The sequence below is a fragment of the Hesperophylax consimilis genome, chromosome 13 (genome assembly GCF_061612785.1).
Source record: "Hesperophylax consimilis isolate HC1 chromosome 13, BYU_Hcon_1.0, whole genome shotgun sequence".
NCBI classification, from domain to species: Eukaryota; Metazoa; Arthropoda; class Insecta; order Trichoptera; family Limnephilidae; genus Hesperophylax; species Hesperophylax consimilis.
Genome location: NC_142848.1, coordinates 21761647 through 21780685, shown reverse-complemented (window position 1 = coordinate 21780685; position 19039 = coordinate 21761647). Strand labels below are relative to the sequence as shown.

At 36.8% G+C, this 19039-nt stretch overlaps 1 protein-coding gene across 1 annotated transcript; it reads right to left on the bottom strand.

The window, feature by feature from the left end:
* Nucleotides 1–323: 323 nt before the first annotated feature.
* Nucleotides 324–18518, bottom strand: Pngl (N-glycanase Pngl). The gene is made up of 9 exons (XM_089638588.1): nt 18394–18518; nt 18043–18114; nt 15165–15333; nt 14112–14290; nt 12056–12238; nt 11313–11635; nt 4615–4895; nt 4173–4334; nt 324–761 (listed from the first exon to the last, which is right to left on the bottom strand). Exons 2-9 carry the CDS (start codon nt 18085–18087, stop codon nt 583–585), a joined length of 1521 nt encoding a protein of 506 aa, XP_089494714.1. The 5' UTR covers nt 18088–18114; nt 18394–18518; the 3' UTR covers nt 324–582.
* Nucleotides 18519–19039: the final 521 nt, after the last annotated feature.

Sequence of the window (19039 nt, the reverse complement as noted above, 5' to 3'; positions counted from 1 at the left end):
TAGAATTTAGTGTAATTGTGTACATTACACTTGCCAAGGACTAACTTTGTTTTGCACATTAACAGGCTATTTATTATACACTATAAAGTTCCCACATACAAAGTTTTCTTGCTTAACAACACCATTTCAACGGGACACCATGGTGGCAGGACCAGTAAGGACACCAAACCAAATGTATAGCAATATATATATACATATCTCACATACATATAAGGTTTTAGTGTGCATTTTTTAGTTTTATTATTTTATTTTTTAGGTTTTAGTGTGCATTTTAGCATTTAGTGTGTTGGTAGAATACGCCGCTGTGTGCGAATGTGATTTGTAGTAATATGAGTGAATGCTGATGGTAATACTTTTTGCGCACGGTTTCATAATAATAATAATGATTCATGGCCCATCTCCCCCTTGTTTCTATTATCCATGCTCACAACATTCTCCAAACTGGAAATGCCACAGTTCCACCGGCTGTTGTGTGCGGTAACGCATTGTAATAAATTATTGCTTTAAATGGTGCTTGTACGAATCATTTCTTCCCTTCAACAAACATTAAGTTATCTATACATAGGTAAAAAAAATACAGACTTATTTTCTCTGGTCCAGTTTGAAAGTAACTTTAATTTGGAAAGGATAATCGAGAGACGAAGTGGATTGTCGGAAGATCTGCGTGTGTTGCCATGCGCAATTGCCGTTCCCGCCTGTTAGTGTTGCCGATATGGTGAATTCAGACACATTGTTCAAGCCGCTCACTGTGAAATTGGTTGCTGAAATAATATAAATACTTATTATTACAGGTAACTACATATAGTCCATTTGTTTTGTACCTAGTTTTTTGATATAATGCAGTATAGAAAATGTAATTGTAACATCCGTTTATAGTGTTCCCCTATCCCGTGCATACACTAATCAGGGTACAAATGATAGATATGAGGAAAAATGGGGAATAAACAACAATGTGCGTCATCTTTTGACATCCCAGAGTAATTTTTTTAGAATTATAGCTCCCATTTTCACACAAAAACACATAGGATAAAAAAAATATAGGATAATAAGGATAATATAAAAACATATTTATCTCTTGTAAAAATAGAATTTAGTGTAATTGTGTACATTACACTTGCCAAGGACTAACTTTGTTTTGCACATTAACAGGCTATTTATTATACACTATAAAGTTCCCACATACAAAGTTTTCTTGCTTAACAACACCATTTCAACGGGACACCATGGTGGCAGGACCAGTAAGGACACCAAACCAAATGTATAGCAATATATATATACATATCTCACATACATATAAGGTTTTTCCAAGTAAGAAGTTCTTTTCCCTTTCCCTAGGAAAACCTTATAAGAGAGTTTTAATTGTAGAAAGTAATAACATCAATGCAAACAATGCAAACAAGGTCTAACATAAACCACCAGGTCCAAAAATCTCTGAAGGCGGCGCGGCTAAAATGGCCGGTGAACCCCAACACTGTGGTCGCCGTTACAGCTGACGATGTAGATATCGCCCTCACTTCAACAAAAGCTGGGAAAGCAGCTGGATGTGATGGAGTTCTCCCAGACTTTCTGAAACATGCTGGACCACGGACAAAAATATGGATCGCAAAACTATTTACTGAAATTTTCAAAACTGGAGAAATACCAAATACCTGGAGAAAGTCTAAAGTTATTGCGATCCTCAAACCCAACAAGCCAGCAGAGGATCCGAACAGCTACCGGCCAATTTCACTTTTAAGTACCATGTACAAACTTCTTGAGCGAGTTGTGCTCCGCAGACTTACTCCAATTTTGGAGAAAGTGGTCCCACAAGAGCAAGCTGGCTTCAGACCAGGCCGTAACTGCTGCGATCAGGTGTTAGCACTGACAACACACATTGAATCTGGTTTCCAGAAACGGCTGAAGACTGCGGCAGCGTTCATTGATCTCTCTGCGGCCTACGACACGGTGTGGCACAAAGGCCTCCTTGTTAAACTGTACGACACCATAGAGGATGGCAACACAGTACGACTCATTGAGCAACTGCTAACTGGCCGTACCTTCAGGGTTTTTCTAGGAGGGCGAAAAAGCAAAAAAATACCCCTCAATAATGGCCTTGCCCAGGGCTCAGTGCTGGCCCCATCGCTATTTAACATCTACACTCGAGACCTCCCTCACACTGAAGGCAGAAAATTTGCTTACGCAGATGACATCGCCGTCACAGCTCAAGCCAAAACCCTTAAAGCAGCAGAAGATATCCTCAATTCTGACCTAAAGGCTTTGGAAGAATATTTCCTCAATTGGCGACTAAAGCCAAATGGGTCGAAAACAGTTGCGACAGCTTTTCATCTTAGCAATTCACAAGCGGATGCCAAACTCTGTGTTCAGTTTGATGGAAAAAATATTTACCATGACCCCCACCCCCGCTATCTCGGAGTTACTTTGGACAGGAGCTTGAACTACCGGCAACACATGGTAACAGTGGGTAAAAAAACCAGGACAAGGCTTAACTTAGTTAATAAGCTAGCTGGAACTAGCTGGGGATGCGACGCCAACACGCTCAGAACAGCATCCATTGCCCTGGTTTTCTCAACGGCTGAATACTGTGCTCCAGTATGGGCTAGAAGCGCCCACACTTCCATGGTAGACGTTCAGCTTAATGCCACAATGCGAACCATCAGCGGGACTTTAAAATCTACTCCTCTCCCTTGGCTCCCCGTACTTGCAAACATAACCCCGCCAAACATCAGGCGAGAAATTGCAACACTGAGGGAATACAAGAAGGCGCTGCAAAAAAGCGCAATACCTCTACACGAAGATGTCGTCTCCCACCCGGCATGCCGCTTGAAGTCCCGAAAGCCCTTCTGGGCGGAAGGAGTGAGGCTCCTCCGACTACCTCTCACCCCAGAAGATAGGTGGAAACTTGAGTGGCAAACGGCCAACGTGGGAAATGCCCATCTCATACAGGACCCCACCGAGAGACAGCCTGGGTTCTCACTGCCTCGCAAAACCTGGTCCGCCATCAATAGGATAAGGTGCTCCCATAGCCGCTGTGCCCACATGATGCACAGATGGGGCCTTAAAGAGTCGGCGATGTGTGAATGTGGTGCGGTGCAGACTACCGAACATGTGGTCAACGAATGCCCGCTCCATTCATTCCCCGGCGGGATTGATGAGGTCCACATGGCGACGCCTGAGGCCCTAAAATGGCTCGCAGATCTAGATGTCCCCCTCTGACCCCCCACCATACGAAAGAAGAAGAAGAAGAAGAATAACATCAATCATTGAAAAACACACAGACATAGGAATTAATAGACGAGAAGATAATGGCGAGGGGTAAAATCAACTGTTGAAGAACGAAGGGGGTGAAGCTGACTGTGATTCGTCAATAAATCAATCTGACAGTAAATAGGCATCTCGCATTATAATATCACCATTTACTTCTTAAAAGTAAAATCTGCTTTTGAATGAATAGACATTTTTACATGGGAGCGCAAATTACTCGCCACGTTATGAACAAATTTGCGAAGTCCAAATTCGGCAAAAAAATTCGGTTCTATTTTCAGAGTCGAATATTTCGTTTAAGTATTTAGTTAAGACACTTTTATAAATGTTCATAATTTACTTCCCAGCAACCAACCAGCTTTGTGTTTCGCGTCCAGACGTTTCTCGATGTGATAGTATATTATGTTTCTACAACTGATCTATATTATACGATGTGAATATGCTTAAAATAAAGTAAAATAATGCTTATATATGGAATGTAATACGACAATTGGGTTTATTCTCTTTTTCACATCTATTTTTACAAGTTTTCATAGCACAAGTCAACATTTTGTCGTGTTATTACGTAAAATGAACCGATGATGCCTCGACCATAGTTCGCACAAGAATGATGACGTCACGTTTTCAAATTTCACTTGAGGCCATACGCGAGCACAGCCGGCTCCAATGGAACCGGTATGGGGAGTGGGGATAATACGCTTTTAATCACTTAGGGCAGGTCTACTAATATTCATATGTCTATGGAAAAACAACAGATTGTCTCAAATTTAGTATAGGTACTAATAAAAAAATTATATGTATTTGGTTAACTTGTGTAGCACCCTTTAAAAAATAAATTATTTGAGTAGAGTTGTGTGAACCAGTCCTGTCCCAGTGAACACTTTAAAAACAATATTTCAAACAGGTCTTACTTTCGGATGTGGGGACTTTGATGCAATTATCGGCATAACACAATATCCAGTCTATTTTTCCAGATTCAAAGGTCTTAGAGGAGGCTTTTATGTTAATGGAATCAATAACCATACTCTTGATGCTGATTATTTTCCAAGTGATTGCAGCTTTTTCGGTATTCTCTGTAAACATAAAACGTTTGCAGTCAATATGTAAAAATTCGGCATGCTGAAGATTTGCTACTTCTTGCTTTGCAGATCTATGTTTGCACATTACGGTTGATAGTGATAGTTCTCCCCGGAAACCCGTCATGTCAAAATATAAATTGGCCCCACATATTGTTAAAAAAATGATTTTGGCATCTGCCTGAGGGTCCAAGATGACCAGATTTGAATTGAACACTATTTTGCTATATGGGTGTCATAATATTCATAATTAACATTATTTAATTGCTTTGCTTACCTTCGCGGCTTAAATAAACCACCTTCCAATCGTTTTCCTCCTTCCTGTACATATTCTCGAGGGCAAATGCTCCGTTCATCCACTGCTCTTTGTAATCCAGGACCTTCCCGTTGCTTAGCACCACCTCGTACAGGTCCTTGCAGGTGGAGTATCTGATGAGGATCTCCCTGTGTTCCCCGAGCTCCCACAGGTGGGGGGCCCAGGGGCGCAGTTCCTGCCTTTGGAGCCTCCAATTTTGAGACCCCGATGATCTACCCACCTTTTCGTAACTGCTAGCCGTCCTAGAACAAAATAAATAATCATCAATAATAATATAACAGTTGGTTGGTAGAAAATGCTGCCAAGCAATAAGCCCGCCCATAATATATGAGGTGTATATTATAAATGTCCAGACGGCAGTGTCCATCAAAATACGACAATGAGTTAAATATTAAAATTCTAGCTGCATTCGATGTTATAATTCAAAAGTTAATTATTATGTTTTTTTTATTTACGTACTGTTATATCTGCGTTACTATGCAGATTTTGGTGTTGGAACTCTTTGTAAAAAGTAAAAGGTTCTTTATTATAATTGTGTTTATTTACGTTACAATTAATAGGACTGAATTTAGCTACACTGTTCATTACCCGAGGGTTGGTAATTCTCTGGTTCGGGACGCTTGTTCCCTGTCAATATCATCTCACAAGTACCTGTTACACTCTAGTGACATCTGACGGACTCTGGAGTAAGCTTTATGACTAGCGCCATCTATCGCTTAAATACTCAACCTTATTACCACATATCACACACACAAAAGTCCCATCTGCTCCCAACCGCCCGGAGCTAGTGAGACTATGGTATCCCCAATTGGGGTATGTTGTGAGGCTGAAGGTAGTGGGGAGGGGGACGAGGAAGGTGGGGGAGTATTATTATTGCTATTCACCAACATTTTAATGACTTGGACACTGCCGTTTGTCTTAACCCTTCAGATTAATTTGTTTGCCTTAACAATTCATCTTAGTTCGTTTTAGAAATCATTGTGTCTTCCTTACTGTTTTGGTGAGAAATATGATCTAAGCGGTGTTAGAAAAAGAAAGTACCACACTTTATATTTAAATCTAGAAGTTAACCACAGAAGAATTAAAATGTACACTTTTATGAAACCAAAGCTACCGACCGCAATTTGAAAAAACTTATGAGACTTTTTTATTGAATATTTTATAAGAAACGACAAAAAAGTGAGGTGTCGATAATGTTTGAAATACTTTGTCTAATAAAATAAGTGTGTTTTTATTTTTTTTTTCGTTATCAGTAATTTTGGTTACAAAAAAACGTATTGTGAACAATTTTTTTTTTTTTCATTTCTTTAAAATAGTTGTTATACATATAAATATTGATCCATCAGCATTTGTGAAGTCTCCACGATTGTAAATAAATTGTCAACAGTTCATCCTTAATTTAAAATTTATGTATTTATAGTGGCACGAAAACCGAATTCAGGAAAATTTGTTCTATATTTAGGAAACTTATCACAATACAGTAACTTAGCTGCTGATAGGTGATCTGTGAACTGAAATCTTGATTGTACTTGATATAAAATGATATCACACATTTCTTTACAAATCACTGATTATGTGGTCTTAATTCTTTTAGTGGGTGGCTCGGAAGCACTGTCAGTAGAATTTCAAACCATTTGAATCTGATTTTCAAAAGCGCGCACATTGTTGTTCGTTATAACAGGGTCAATAAATCGCTTTTGCAATCGATGGAATAAAATGTCACAGTAGTATTTTATTGAAGAATTCCAACCAGTAAATGAAAGTGATCCTTGAGGTAATTTAGAATCATACCGGCTTGATTTATAGTATTTGGTTCATTTTCAATTTCCAATATCTCTTCCATGCTATCAATTAGAGAAGCGGAATATGCATGCAAGGTTTGAACTGTTTTAATATTAAAATTCCACATTGTTGGTGGAGCGACGGGGATTTTCCTTTTAACAATATCATTTAATATGTCTGTATGCTTGGCATATTGGGAAAATTTTTTGGGAATGATTGTAAATTACCGAAAAACCTTTGAACTTATTTATTTCCCGTTACACTTCTCTGCACGATTAGATTAAGCTGATGAGTATAAAAATGTACAAAATATGAATGTAGGTACAAGGTTTGGATTTTGGCCCGAACCCCTCTGATTTTTCCACTCATTACACTGGCTCCATCATAGCACTACGCGATAAACTTAGATTTAGGAATCTGAAGTAACTCTAGTTCATGCAAAATTGTGTCAGAGATTTCAACAGCATTGTGACTTTGACTTTAGATAATTCCAGAACCTTCCAAAAAGTTCGTCATTCCGTTCGTAGCAAATAATAAGGACCATTTGCATCATTGTGGAAACATCTGTCGTTTCATCGACCTGTATAGCAAAAGTCACATTCAGAAACTTGCTTCTTAACTTCAGCATAATAGACGGTCAACATAGCATCCAAGATATCGTTTTGAATCAATTTTGAGGTACCTTTGAAAACAGTAGCAGATTCAAGGTGCTGTTTCATAGCCATGTCCAGTTCCACAATGAAATTAATCAATCCACGAAAGATTCCAGGGTTTGCAGCTTCCTTTGACTCACCGTGCCCACGCAAGGCCAATTCAAATGCTCCACAGAATTTAATGCAGTCGATTAATTTAGATAATATATTTTTTTCCACAAGTTCACTGTGTTGTTTTATATGACTTCTATAGCCAGAATCTAACTGATTTCTAATAGCAACTGTTCCTAAGACCGCTAAGCTTATAACATTTCTTAGGTGAATTTGGGAAATACTGCGTTTTTTTACCTTTTCCGACAAGTGTGTCAAATCGATGACTCCTTGCTCAATCCAAACTGAATCACCACCAAACACTAAGCACGGAAAACAGAAAACAGAAAAAAAAACTGTTTCGTTTATCACACCCGCACAACCAATATGCTTTATTATAAAACTATGGTTATAAGTTTTTGTTTTTGACTTGCGCTCCTGTTTGATATATAAAATGGGCCTAGGTGGTCCACTATTTTTAATTTCTAACCGTTTTTTCAAAGTTAAGCACATTGTTTTTTATAAAATTAACATTAATAATAGAAATCATTTTTAACTCTTTCTCTCGCATCGCAAAAACGAATCACAATGACATATTGACCTGTCACGACATGTCGGGATTGTTTATGTTGCTAATGCTGAGCGGAACATTGAATGAAAAAGAGTAGAAGTTAAATTAAAGACTAAATATGATACATAATGTGTCCCCGTTTGACATGCCACCGAAGAAACCGTTCCTTTTGATGTGGAGGAGAAATTTGGAACACCGTATGGCAATATTGGCGGTAATATTAGCAAAGCATTATATCTACCCACGGTTTCGACTCATTGGAGAATTATGAAATAGTCTTTTAAAATCCTGGAGCGAAATACGAAACGAACTGCCGCTCTGAATATTGGTACAAACCACTCTGCTTTCGTTGCGCACGCATAAAAACATCTATATAATGTGTATGCGTTATAACCAAATTGAGTTGGTGTTATTATTTGTGATGAGGCGTATTGAAAATGTTCTAAGGCACTCGAGGATTTTTAGATTGGCAGAAATTTAGGCAGTGCATAGCTCCTTCGCTCCTTAGAGCTAGCCGCCACTGGTGGTGGCAGATGGTAAAAATACGGTTCCATTTTTTCTCAATCAAAGTTAAGTTTGAAGGGTAGGAAATATGCATAAATTATTAAAATGTTGTCATATTTAACAGACTAACTTAGAATAGCTTTATCAATGGTGTGAACTAAATGCTTTATTTTTGAACAATTAGAAATGTCAAGTAATACGATTTTCCAAAACTCATTATAATATCTTAAATGAATATACATTAAATAATATTAAATTAATACCAGTATCACAAATTCGTGACTTGGGTGTAATATTCGATGAAAACTTGTCATTCATTTCACACATCAACTATATAACTAATAAGGCTTTAAAGATACTTGGCTTCCTTTTCAGAACTTTAACTGATTTTAAGTCTATAGATTGTATGAGAACCCTTTATATTTCATTAGTCAGAAGTCAATTGGAGTATAATTCACCTATTTGGTCCCCTTTATATAAAGTTCACTCCAATAATATAGAAAGAGTTCAGCACAAATTTCTTAAGTATGTAAATTTTAAGCTCAGAATTCCTATTGATTACATTAATTATGTCAGTTTGATGAATCAATTGCATCTAATAACACTGTCTGACAGGAGAATTATTTCAGACCTGGTTGTGTTACACAGAGTCATTAACAACTTAATTGATAGTTCTGCCATCCTTGCCACGATTAAACTCCATATACCGACTAGGAATACAAGACAAAATATAACATTCTTCTGCAATACATACACAACCAACTATCAGACACACTCACTGACCAATAGGATGCATGATCTGGGCAACTAGTATGGGGGTGCTATTGATTTATTTATTGACTCCATTTATAGAACTAAGCATAATCTATATATCCATATAATCATAATCCAGAGGTTCCCAAACTTTTTTGCCCCGTAGATCACTTGCCAAATATTTTTTTTCCGTAGCCCCCCTGCCTGCCGAACATTGAATTTTCCTAAAACTATTAACGTGATAATCATTTATTTTTTTGGTAAAAAGATTCCTTGCCTGCCCAACAACCGGGTGGCGATATAGTTCCTCTGTTTTTGCATTGTGCAGACAGGGGCGCCCTTGTGAGGTATTACACCAAATGAAAATGGAGCAGGATAAGCAACGGGAATTTTTTTCTGTAGCTGGCCCTTCAGAACTGCCCCTTAAGTTCTTTGTTAGCGCTTATTCCGATCAGTTCTTCTTTTCTCGTGGACCCCCAAATTTTTTTCTCGCTGACATAGACCCCCAGCAAGCCGATATCGACCCCTGGGGGTCCATATAGACCACTTTGGGGACCTCTGATCTATACCAACACTTTGTTGAATCCTACAAATTAGAGTAGCGTTGGTAAATTAGTTTTAATTATTTGTCTTATATGTAGTGTTGTTGTAATTTCTTTTTTACTTTATGTTACTTTTACGTTTTACTAATATTGCTTCATATTTAGTTTTTTTTTTAAATTATTTCTTAATATTTTCTCATTATACTTGTAATCACAATTTTACAACTGTGTATTTTGTACCTTCTTTACAATGGATTACATACATCTATTTACTGTCAGTATCTCCTGTATAATACAGATATTCTACTATGTACACTGCATCATGTATCACTTCTATTTAAAAGCCTTTTTAGGCATATATATGTAAAGAAAACCACTTAGGAGTGCTTTCCTTCAGTTTGAATTTGCCGCGTTACCGACAAGTTAGTTGGTGGCCACTAGATGTCACTGCTAACAGCTTTGACATTAGCGAATTAAGCGAGATATGAAGAGTAAAAGGGTCATCATTATTTTATTAAATACACCGAATACACCTGAATATAATATCTCACATTATTAAGAAACCTGAAATAAGGGCTTTAAATGTTGTTTCTTTTGTTTTTACAGGTGAGTGAATCTTTTGTTAACAGATAATGTGATGGTTAAGAGTTGTAAATACGTATTGTTAATAAATCTTTTGTTTTTACAGAGAAACGCAATTACGCCTTTGATTTAAAATTATAGTTTTTAGATTATAAAAAAACTATTATATATATAAATAAATAAATAAAATAATCCAAACTAAACCCTAAAAACCTAGTTTGTGTAAAACTCTGACTCGAATAGTTGTCTCCATTAGATATTTAAGTTGAAATCAAGAGTTGTTCTTTTAAAGAACATTTGCATGCAGCGGAATTGGACAAGTTTATCCTAAATTGTTAGAGCCTTAACTTAACTGGACCGTAGAATTGAATCTATTTTTCTTTTTTAGACCGTGCCAGGATTGTGCGTATTATCTCATGCAAGGTAAATTCCATCGTTCTACCTTATTCATTAATGATTTAACCTGTAATCAACAATTTATTGTTGTGCTGAAATAAAAATACTTAAGACGTAACTGAGTTTTTCATTTTTCTGTTATAAATGGAGAAATGTTAAAATTCGATACTGTTGTAGAAAAGAACAATCATATTTGAAAATGGTGATTCAAATTTCTAGTAATTTGCATGACACCTCGATTGTTTTTCAACAAGATAACATATTTACATCTAATAAAGCGCTGTCCTAAGTAAATGAGTTGTAAAGAAAGATACTCTAAGCTCTTTTTCACAGAACAGTATTTTGCCAGATAGAACCTTGTTATCGTGAGGGAATATTTTTTATTTAAAATAATATTTAAGGTTAGTGAATGGGGTAGGCTCCGAATGAGAATTAAATTGTCTATGGTTGCGCTTTTTTTTGAGTTTCTTCTATCCTCGTTAATATATAGGCATATCTATCATTAAATAAAGGACCAATTTGTTTCATACAAAAAGCACGGAGTTGTTAATCTAGTCAGTTTTATAGTGATTTGTTTTTGGGGTATTATGCTGTGTTATGCTATCTCCTCCTTTAGCTAACATTTCGGACAGCATTGTAGTGTCCATCATCAGGGCAGATGTGTTGGCTAAAGAAGGAGGTAGCGCAACATGGCATAATACCCCCAAAACAAATCACTATAATACTTTTGGCCGTGAAAATCTCAAATCATACCCAATCTAGTGAGTTGTTTATTAATGCACGCACCTTTCCACCATCAATTCCACAATCTCCGCGCACAGCCTCTTGATGATAAAGTTCCTCCTGATCTCGGAGACCAGCTGCATCCTTTGCTCCCTCAGGCTCATAATGAGCTTCACTAGCTCCCACTCCCGGCACTTGGTCCTCCGGCGCAACACGGCCTTGTGGTCTGAGCTGTACCTCCAGGTCACGTCCTGGATGTCGTCCCGCGAATAGGCCATCACATACTCCAGCTGCTTGCTCCAGCCAGCCTCATACAGCAGCGGAGAGTCCAGCACATTCTCGCACGGGTCACAGTGCAGCCACCTCTTCTTGGTGTGAGAATAGATCTGAAATACGTACATAATAAATGTTGTGTTTTTTGACTGAGCGTAGCAAAGTCCTTTTTTAACTCTACTGTTTTGCATTTTGTCTGTCTGTAAATTTATTTGTATGTTTCTTTTCCGTTTCAAGATGGTGGCCATTAATGATACAGTAAAGAATATTTTTTTCAAATATGAAATCTTCTTGTTAATATTGAAGGAATTAAATACATATATGATCAAGGCAATCTTTTCCCAACAAACAGGCTGCAGCCAAGGACAAGTGCGGTGTCTTCCTCTGGACTATCAATTGTTAGTAAAATATACCAATTTTTGGGTTGCGACAAAGAACTTCTGAATAGGTTGTCCTTTTTTTAATTTTTGTAATTTAGTTCAGTATTATAGTAACATTTAAAATCATTGGTAAGTAAAATTTGAGATATTTACCTCGATCCAGACGTGGTCAGTGGTGTCAACGACGAATCTGGTATCATAGTCCAGGGCACGGCACATCAGGGCGAAGCAGTTGGCCCACTCTCCGCAGCGCCCCTTCTTCGTCACCAGCAGGATCCCAGGATCGTTGTAGCGTGGAAATTCCGTATCACCCTGGCACTTCAGGCATTTGAAGATCTAAAGAGATAAGAATTATTTTGATACGTAGTTATATGACACAAAGACTAGGTCCACAGTCCACAGTCATAGTGTTCGTTATCTGATTATGAATTCAGCCACAGATTCGAGCTTAAGATCTCGGTATGAAACCTTAAAAATACTGTAAATAATATTATGTAAAATGGCAGTTTCAAACCACAAAATGTAATTGACAGTCTGTCTGTAAATTTGTTTGAACATTTTCAAGTTTACATTTCAAGATGGTGGCCGTTTGAATGGTTCAGAAAAGTTTCTTTTTTTAAATGTGAAATCATTGTGTTTATTTGGACCTTCAAGAATTGTCATATTGAGATAATGACATTTCTTAGGACAAATTGTATAATTCCTTATTTGAATTTAAAAAATGTTACATAAAATATTTATGGTTTATAATTAAGTAGGTAGGTATTTAAGTGCCTACTTATGTTTTTTTATCATTTCATAGAAAATTTTGGTTTTGATTTATTAAAAAGGGAGAAAATTGAAACATACGTTTTTGATTGCGAGGTCAACAGTTCACAGAACTACTAGTAAAAAATATGCATAAATGCTACGCAAATCTCTAAATAGTATAAAATAAAGTCGCTATCCGCGTATGTAATACACACTCCCGACTCATGATTCGTGATGACATGCCCCGTTTGTCCATTATTGAACTGAAGCAAGCAATTGCCACGCACTTAGATGAGCTTGCAAAGTCTCTCGACGGATACTTCCCTACAAGAGAGTCATATCCAGCATGGGTGAGACAACCATTCACGTTTAGTATTGAGACAACAGATGTCAATCATGAATACCTCGATGAAATCATTAAAATTCAGCAGAGCCAGGTTCAACATCAACTCTTCAGAACAACAACGCTCTCAACGTTTTGGTGTCAACAAATGGTAACGTACCCTGTTATTGCTAAGAAAGCTCTGGAGATTTTCGTACCGTTTGTTACAACATATCTTTGCGAGCGATCCTTTTCGAGGATGCTGGACATAAAAACGAAGAAAAGAAACAGACTTTGTCGCGAAAATGACATGCGAGTGACACTTGCCAAGGTAAATCCGCATATTTCTGAACTGGTCTCTGAAAGGCACCAGCAGAAATCACACTGATTTGCAGTAAATATTCATTATTATTTTTTTGTGTGAAAATCATGTTTTAATGGTTTTGTTCATTTTGTGCACCTATGTATAAATATATAGGTACCTACATTTTGAATTTAAAAAAATCATATTTTATTTTTCCAATTAAGAAGGGTTCGGTGAATTCGCATATGAAACTGGTGGGGGTCAGTACCTCCAACAAGGTTAAGAACCACTGTTCTAAACTATGCAACGGATTTCGATAGGGTTTTCACTTTCATTTAGAGAATTTCTTCCGGAAGGTTTATGTATATAATACATTCACATTATATTTATAGAAAGTAGAGAAAAGTCAATCTTTTTTAATCAAGTCGTATAAAATATTTTCAGGCGCTTAGATTGCTAACACAGGCTTAACCTTATGAGATACATCAAAATAATGTACTACAGAATTGTATATCTTAAAAAGACCTACAAAAACGTCCGCGATGTTTTATGTCTATCTCCTTAGAACCCCCAGCAACACCTGGTACACGTCAGCTAGCAGGTGATAATTCACAAAGGAAGATGCTTTAGATAAACAGTCAGTCTAGGGCGCCAGGTAATCTGAAGTTACAAATTTCGATAGAGATATTAAACACCCTGAGTTGGTGTATACAACAATAAGGCGGATGAACTGGGAATGATTACAAATGAAATGCGGCAGTATTAAAATGTTTAGAGCAACGTACCATACATAAGTATAACAATAAAGACAATTAAATGAAGCCTGATGTTACCTCCACCCGTATTGTCTCAAAGGAACTTAGTGTGGTTGTGACGTCCTGGTATTTGGTGGTGCCAGAGCACACCTTGCAAGGTGGGGTGTCCACCCAGTGGAAGAAACTTTTGTGGAACCAATTCATCAGCTCTAAAAGCAAGCCTTCTTCCAGGGTCATCTCGGGTCCATCTGATATACCTGATAATAGAATAGGAGGGTTCACATTTAGTTACTATGTAGTCGGCACCCCCTTAACATTTAGTTAATATGTAGTCGGCACCCCCTTAGTATTTAGTTACTATGTAGTCGGCACCTCCTTAGCATTTAGTTACTATGTAGTTGGTACCCCCTTAGCATTTAGTTACTATGTAGTTGGTACCTCCTAAGCATTAGTAGTGCTATTCATGGCTTCGCTACAAGAAGTTGCAACGATTTTAAGATTCCGAAAACAATTTTATCAGGAATGCAAAATAATTAAATGTAAAGGAAGCTCAGAGCCCTGCAATTTTTCGAGGGTTATGTCTCAACATTGTGAAATACAAATTTTAGTGCATAGGTAATATATTTAATATATGATATTTCAATAGCAGGTTTAAAAAAAGGAAAACTTTTTAACTAAAAAATATACAAAATTTTGACAGTAAGCTAATGTCAGAAAGCGAAGCAGTTTAAACCCTGGAATGTGAAAGACTAGTGTTATGTCAGAAAGCGAAGCAGTTTAAACCCTGGAATGTAAAAGACTAGTGTAAATATCAGAAAGCGAAGCAGTTTAAACCCTGGAATGTGAAAGACTAGTGTCTATGTCAGAAAGCGAAGCAGTTTAAACCCTGGAATGTAAAAGACTAGTGTAAATATCAGAAAGCGAAGCAGTTTAAACTCTGGAATGTGAAAGACTAGTGTTTATGTCAGAAAGCAAAGCAGTAAGCCCTGGCATGTAAAAGACTAGTGTAAGTATCAGAAAGCGAAGCAGTTTAAACCCTGGAAGGTGAAAGATTAGTGTGATGGAATTTTCGAAACCTATTTGTAAAACATAACAAATTAAAAGATTTAATAAAAGTGTGCAACAATGTACCTTTCTTAATATCTGCTTGTATTCTTCTCATCCTGTTGATAGACCTGGTCTTCAGGGTCTCTATTGGAATTAGTGCTCTGGCCTGGTTCATCAAGTCAGGATTTTCATACTTCAAGACTCGCTGGAAATGAGTCTCCACACTATTGAGGAATGCATTGGGTGATGGACCCTGAAAATACAGCCAAACTTATATCAAACTCTTAGTTATCTAAACTAGGAGTTATCAACAATGTCTCAGCTTAACAATGCTTGAAATAAAGTAGTCTATCGCATCGACCAAGTATACATATACTAGACACAGCTTGTGGATTTTAAAATTGACACTGGAACCAAAATTATAGCAAATTCGTGGAGTTTTCAAAAATCTACCAAAAAGTCTCAGCTTGGCACTGTTTTAAATTTCTTGAGCAATCTCTATTGTTATAGTTCTATTTTTGTTTTCACAAATTCTAATATCGAATGGGCAATATTATGCCACCAATAATATTGCCCATTTATCCTGACTAATAAATATGTTTTAAATTTTACACAACTGATAAACAACCATTAACCATTGTCTATCAGTTGTGTAAAATTTAAAACATGTTTACTAGTAAGGTCGTAAATGTCCAATCTGCATAGGTTAGATTAGAATTGATGCAGATGGTTAACTTTTGGAACGCCGAGCTTCTGTGACCGAGTTCTTTGTTGTAAGCCAGAGGTATATTTTGCGCACTGTAATTATCGACCTGTTTCAAACTTACATTTCATTTCAAAAATCCGGGAGAAAATTGCTGCCGCACAAATAACCAGTCACTTGAATTCAAATAAATTATTCGCAAATCGTCAATCTGCACAAAGAAAGTTTCACTCAACTGAAACCGGACTACTTCGTATGCTGTCAGATATAACTCTTGCCGTAGATTTGGGTAAGTAAGCACTTATCTCACTCCTAAACATGAGTGAAGCGTTTGACACAATTGATCATGACTTCCTCATTAAGATATTAAAGGAAACATTTGGTTTGAATTCCGACATCAAAAATTAGCTGGCATCCTATCTATCCAATCGCTTACAAGCCGTGAAGGTTGGAAATAAACTGTCTAACTTTGCAAAAATTTCTTCAAGGGTACCCCAGGGATCCGTTTTGGTCCACTTCTCTTCTTCCTTTTTACAAATGATGTCACCAAAATAATTGAGTCATTTGGTCTCTTGTCTCACTGCTACGCTGACGATCAGCAATTTTATTTTTACTGCGCTCCAGACGAAATAGACAGTCTCAAGATCCAGATAGCAGAATGTATAGAAGCAATAACTCGATGAATGTCTTCAAACAAGCTGAAGCTGAATCCATCTAAGACTGAGTTTGTCTGGGCGGCCACAAATAAACGTCAAGATTTCATATACGATTCACCTATTTCTATTTCTGGCAGCGATATCATCCCAAAAACAACAGTCAAACTTCTCGGTGTCAATTTAGATTCGGACTTTTCGTTACAAAAGTCAAATAAATATGACTGTCAGAAACAGTTTTTTTCACCTAAGACTACTCTGTCTGAAGAAACATTCCCACACAGGCAACAAAACTACTTATCAACTCTTACGTAGTCTCACGTCTCGATTATTGCAACGGCATTTATGAGAGTCTTCCAAAATATCAAACTGACAAACTTCAATCAGTGTTTAATGCAGCAGCACGGCTCATAACCGGGGTCTCTAAATATTTGCACATTTCAGAACACCTTTGTAACCTTCATTGGCTCAAGTGCTCTCAAAGAATCCATTACAAATTGTGCTGGATGGTGTTTAAATGCATCAATGAAATGGCCCCACCCTACATCTCTGAACTATGCGTCCCGGAAAACACTGGTCTGAGGCAGTCAACTCTTAGATCAGCAACATCATCAGCTATAGGCAGACTGATGGAACTTAAGCGCAAGCCAAATACTAAGTTTGGTGATTGTGCTTTCGGAGCATCTGGGCCAAAGGCTGGGAATAAACTCCCTCCGTAACTAAGATACATAACAAGTCCATAATACATCCTAATCAGACTTTTCTTATTGGATTTATATTATTCGAAATCTGTCTTATACTGAGGGACGGATCACATTTAGGAAGATAAATTCTGATCAAAACCTTACACTCTGGTACTGCCCAGCATAAAGTTTCCTTTTCCTTTCCTAAACATAGCGTGTTTAGGAAATTACGCTCATTAAAGAACATAAATACATATTATTAAAATAAATAGTGGAAAGTCAAATTATGTCCAATTTTCTAATTACGTCCTGTGCGTTAGAATCGTATATAGATTTCTCTAATGAACAATAAACAGTGTTAATCTCAAGTGACCTACCAGGTAAGTAAAGTACTGTATATTGTCTGCCTGTATAAAATGTAAGTAAATAATAATTATAAGTACATTCTAGCATCACGATTGTCAATCAAATGCATTGTACATATGGCTTTGTATTGGTGATCGACGAACCGGTGGATGCAATCTGTTAGCAATAAACTGTTAACAGTTTCACTAGTTTATAGTTAGTAATAAGATAGATAATTGTAGAAATATATCAAATATTTGAGGTGATTTTGCACAAAAACGGCACTACACAAACCATCCAATTTTTCCGACTTAAAAATGGATGATTTATGTAGTACCGTTTTTGTGCAAAAAAATAAATAATTATTATTATTACTGCCCGCTGTGCATCGCCTGAGTCTATTTTCGTAACTAGTTTGAAACGTTTGCGATACTATTGGTGTGTACCATTACACTCCAACGTATGCTCTTTAAAATAATTTACATAGATCTATAGCTGGCTGAATTTTTATTAGTGTGTCTTGGCATATGGAGTCAATCGTTCGTAATATTATTTTGAAAGACTAATCATAAACTCACTCTGCTCCACGGCACTAATGGTACTCGGTCACTTTGAAGGCTCATGTTGGTTTCACGTCAGAGCACTGGATACTGAAAAAAAATTATACTAATTAATTATCAATATTTTCGTGATTCACATACAAAAGATAACTTCTTATCTTTTTTATTTTTGTTTCTAGACTACAGAACTACTGTAATACATATTGTCTATCTAGAGCCAATGAATAATAATAACACAATAATATATTATCGATGATTTTCAAAGCTATCGGGAATACAATTCGACCTCAGGGGATAAGATTTAAAGGTATTCTTCTACGTTCATGTTACGTTGCATGAAAATTTTCCTTATTATTGTTTTATGCTTACCAGATTACAAATATGTGAAGTGAAATCCTTCGTTAATTGCGCAAAATCACGTATTTACATTTAAAGAATAAAGAAATCGTTTGTTTACAAAATATTGCTTAAAAAATGACCGGGTAGAAACAGACCATAAGACAGTGCCAAAAATTCAGGGAACAGAAACGTCAAAATATTTTACTGATTTTCTATGGTTTACGAATTTTTGTTCTATGGACAGAACATAGAGACGGCAGTGACAGAACTCAATTTCTAAAATATTCTGAAAAAAATATGTCATGAATAATTAGAGATGGCGATACGCGAAATGAGTTGTCACTGCGGTTCGAATTACCGGACATCATGCGGAGATCGTTGTGGAACCGAATCTTTATCGAACATTAGTTTTATTAAAATAATTAATATAATATTACGAAAGCATTATTCAAATGCATTCTGAGTTGCATGACGCCACTTGTATTACAGTAAATTCAAATCTTCCAGTGGAAAATGGGGTTCTTGCTACGTCACGACTTTCTAGCCAATCACCGCTCTACCCCCGAGATGAGCAAACCTTGAAAAACATTTATACGAACCCTGCAATGAATTTTATGAAGGGGAAGTGGGGGATTCTTAAACGAACCAGTTTCAAAAATAACCCCCAGGTTTTCAC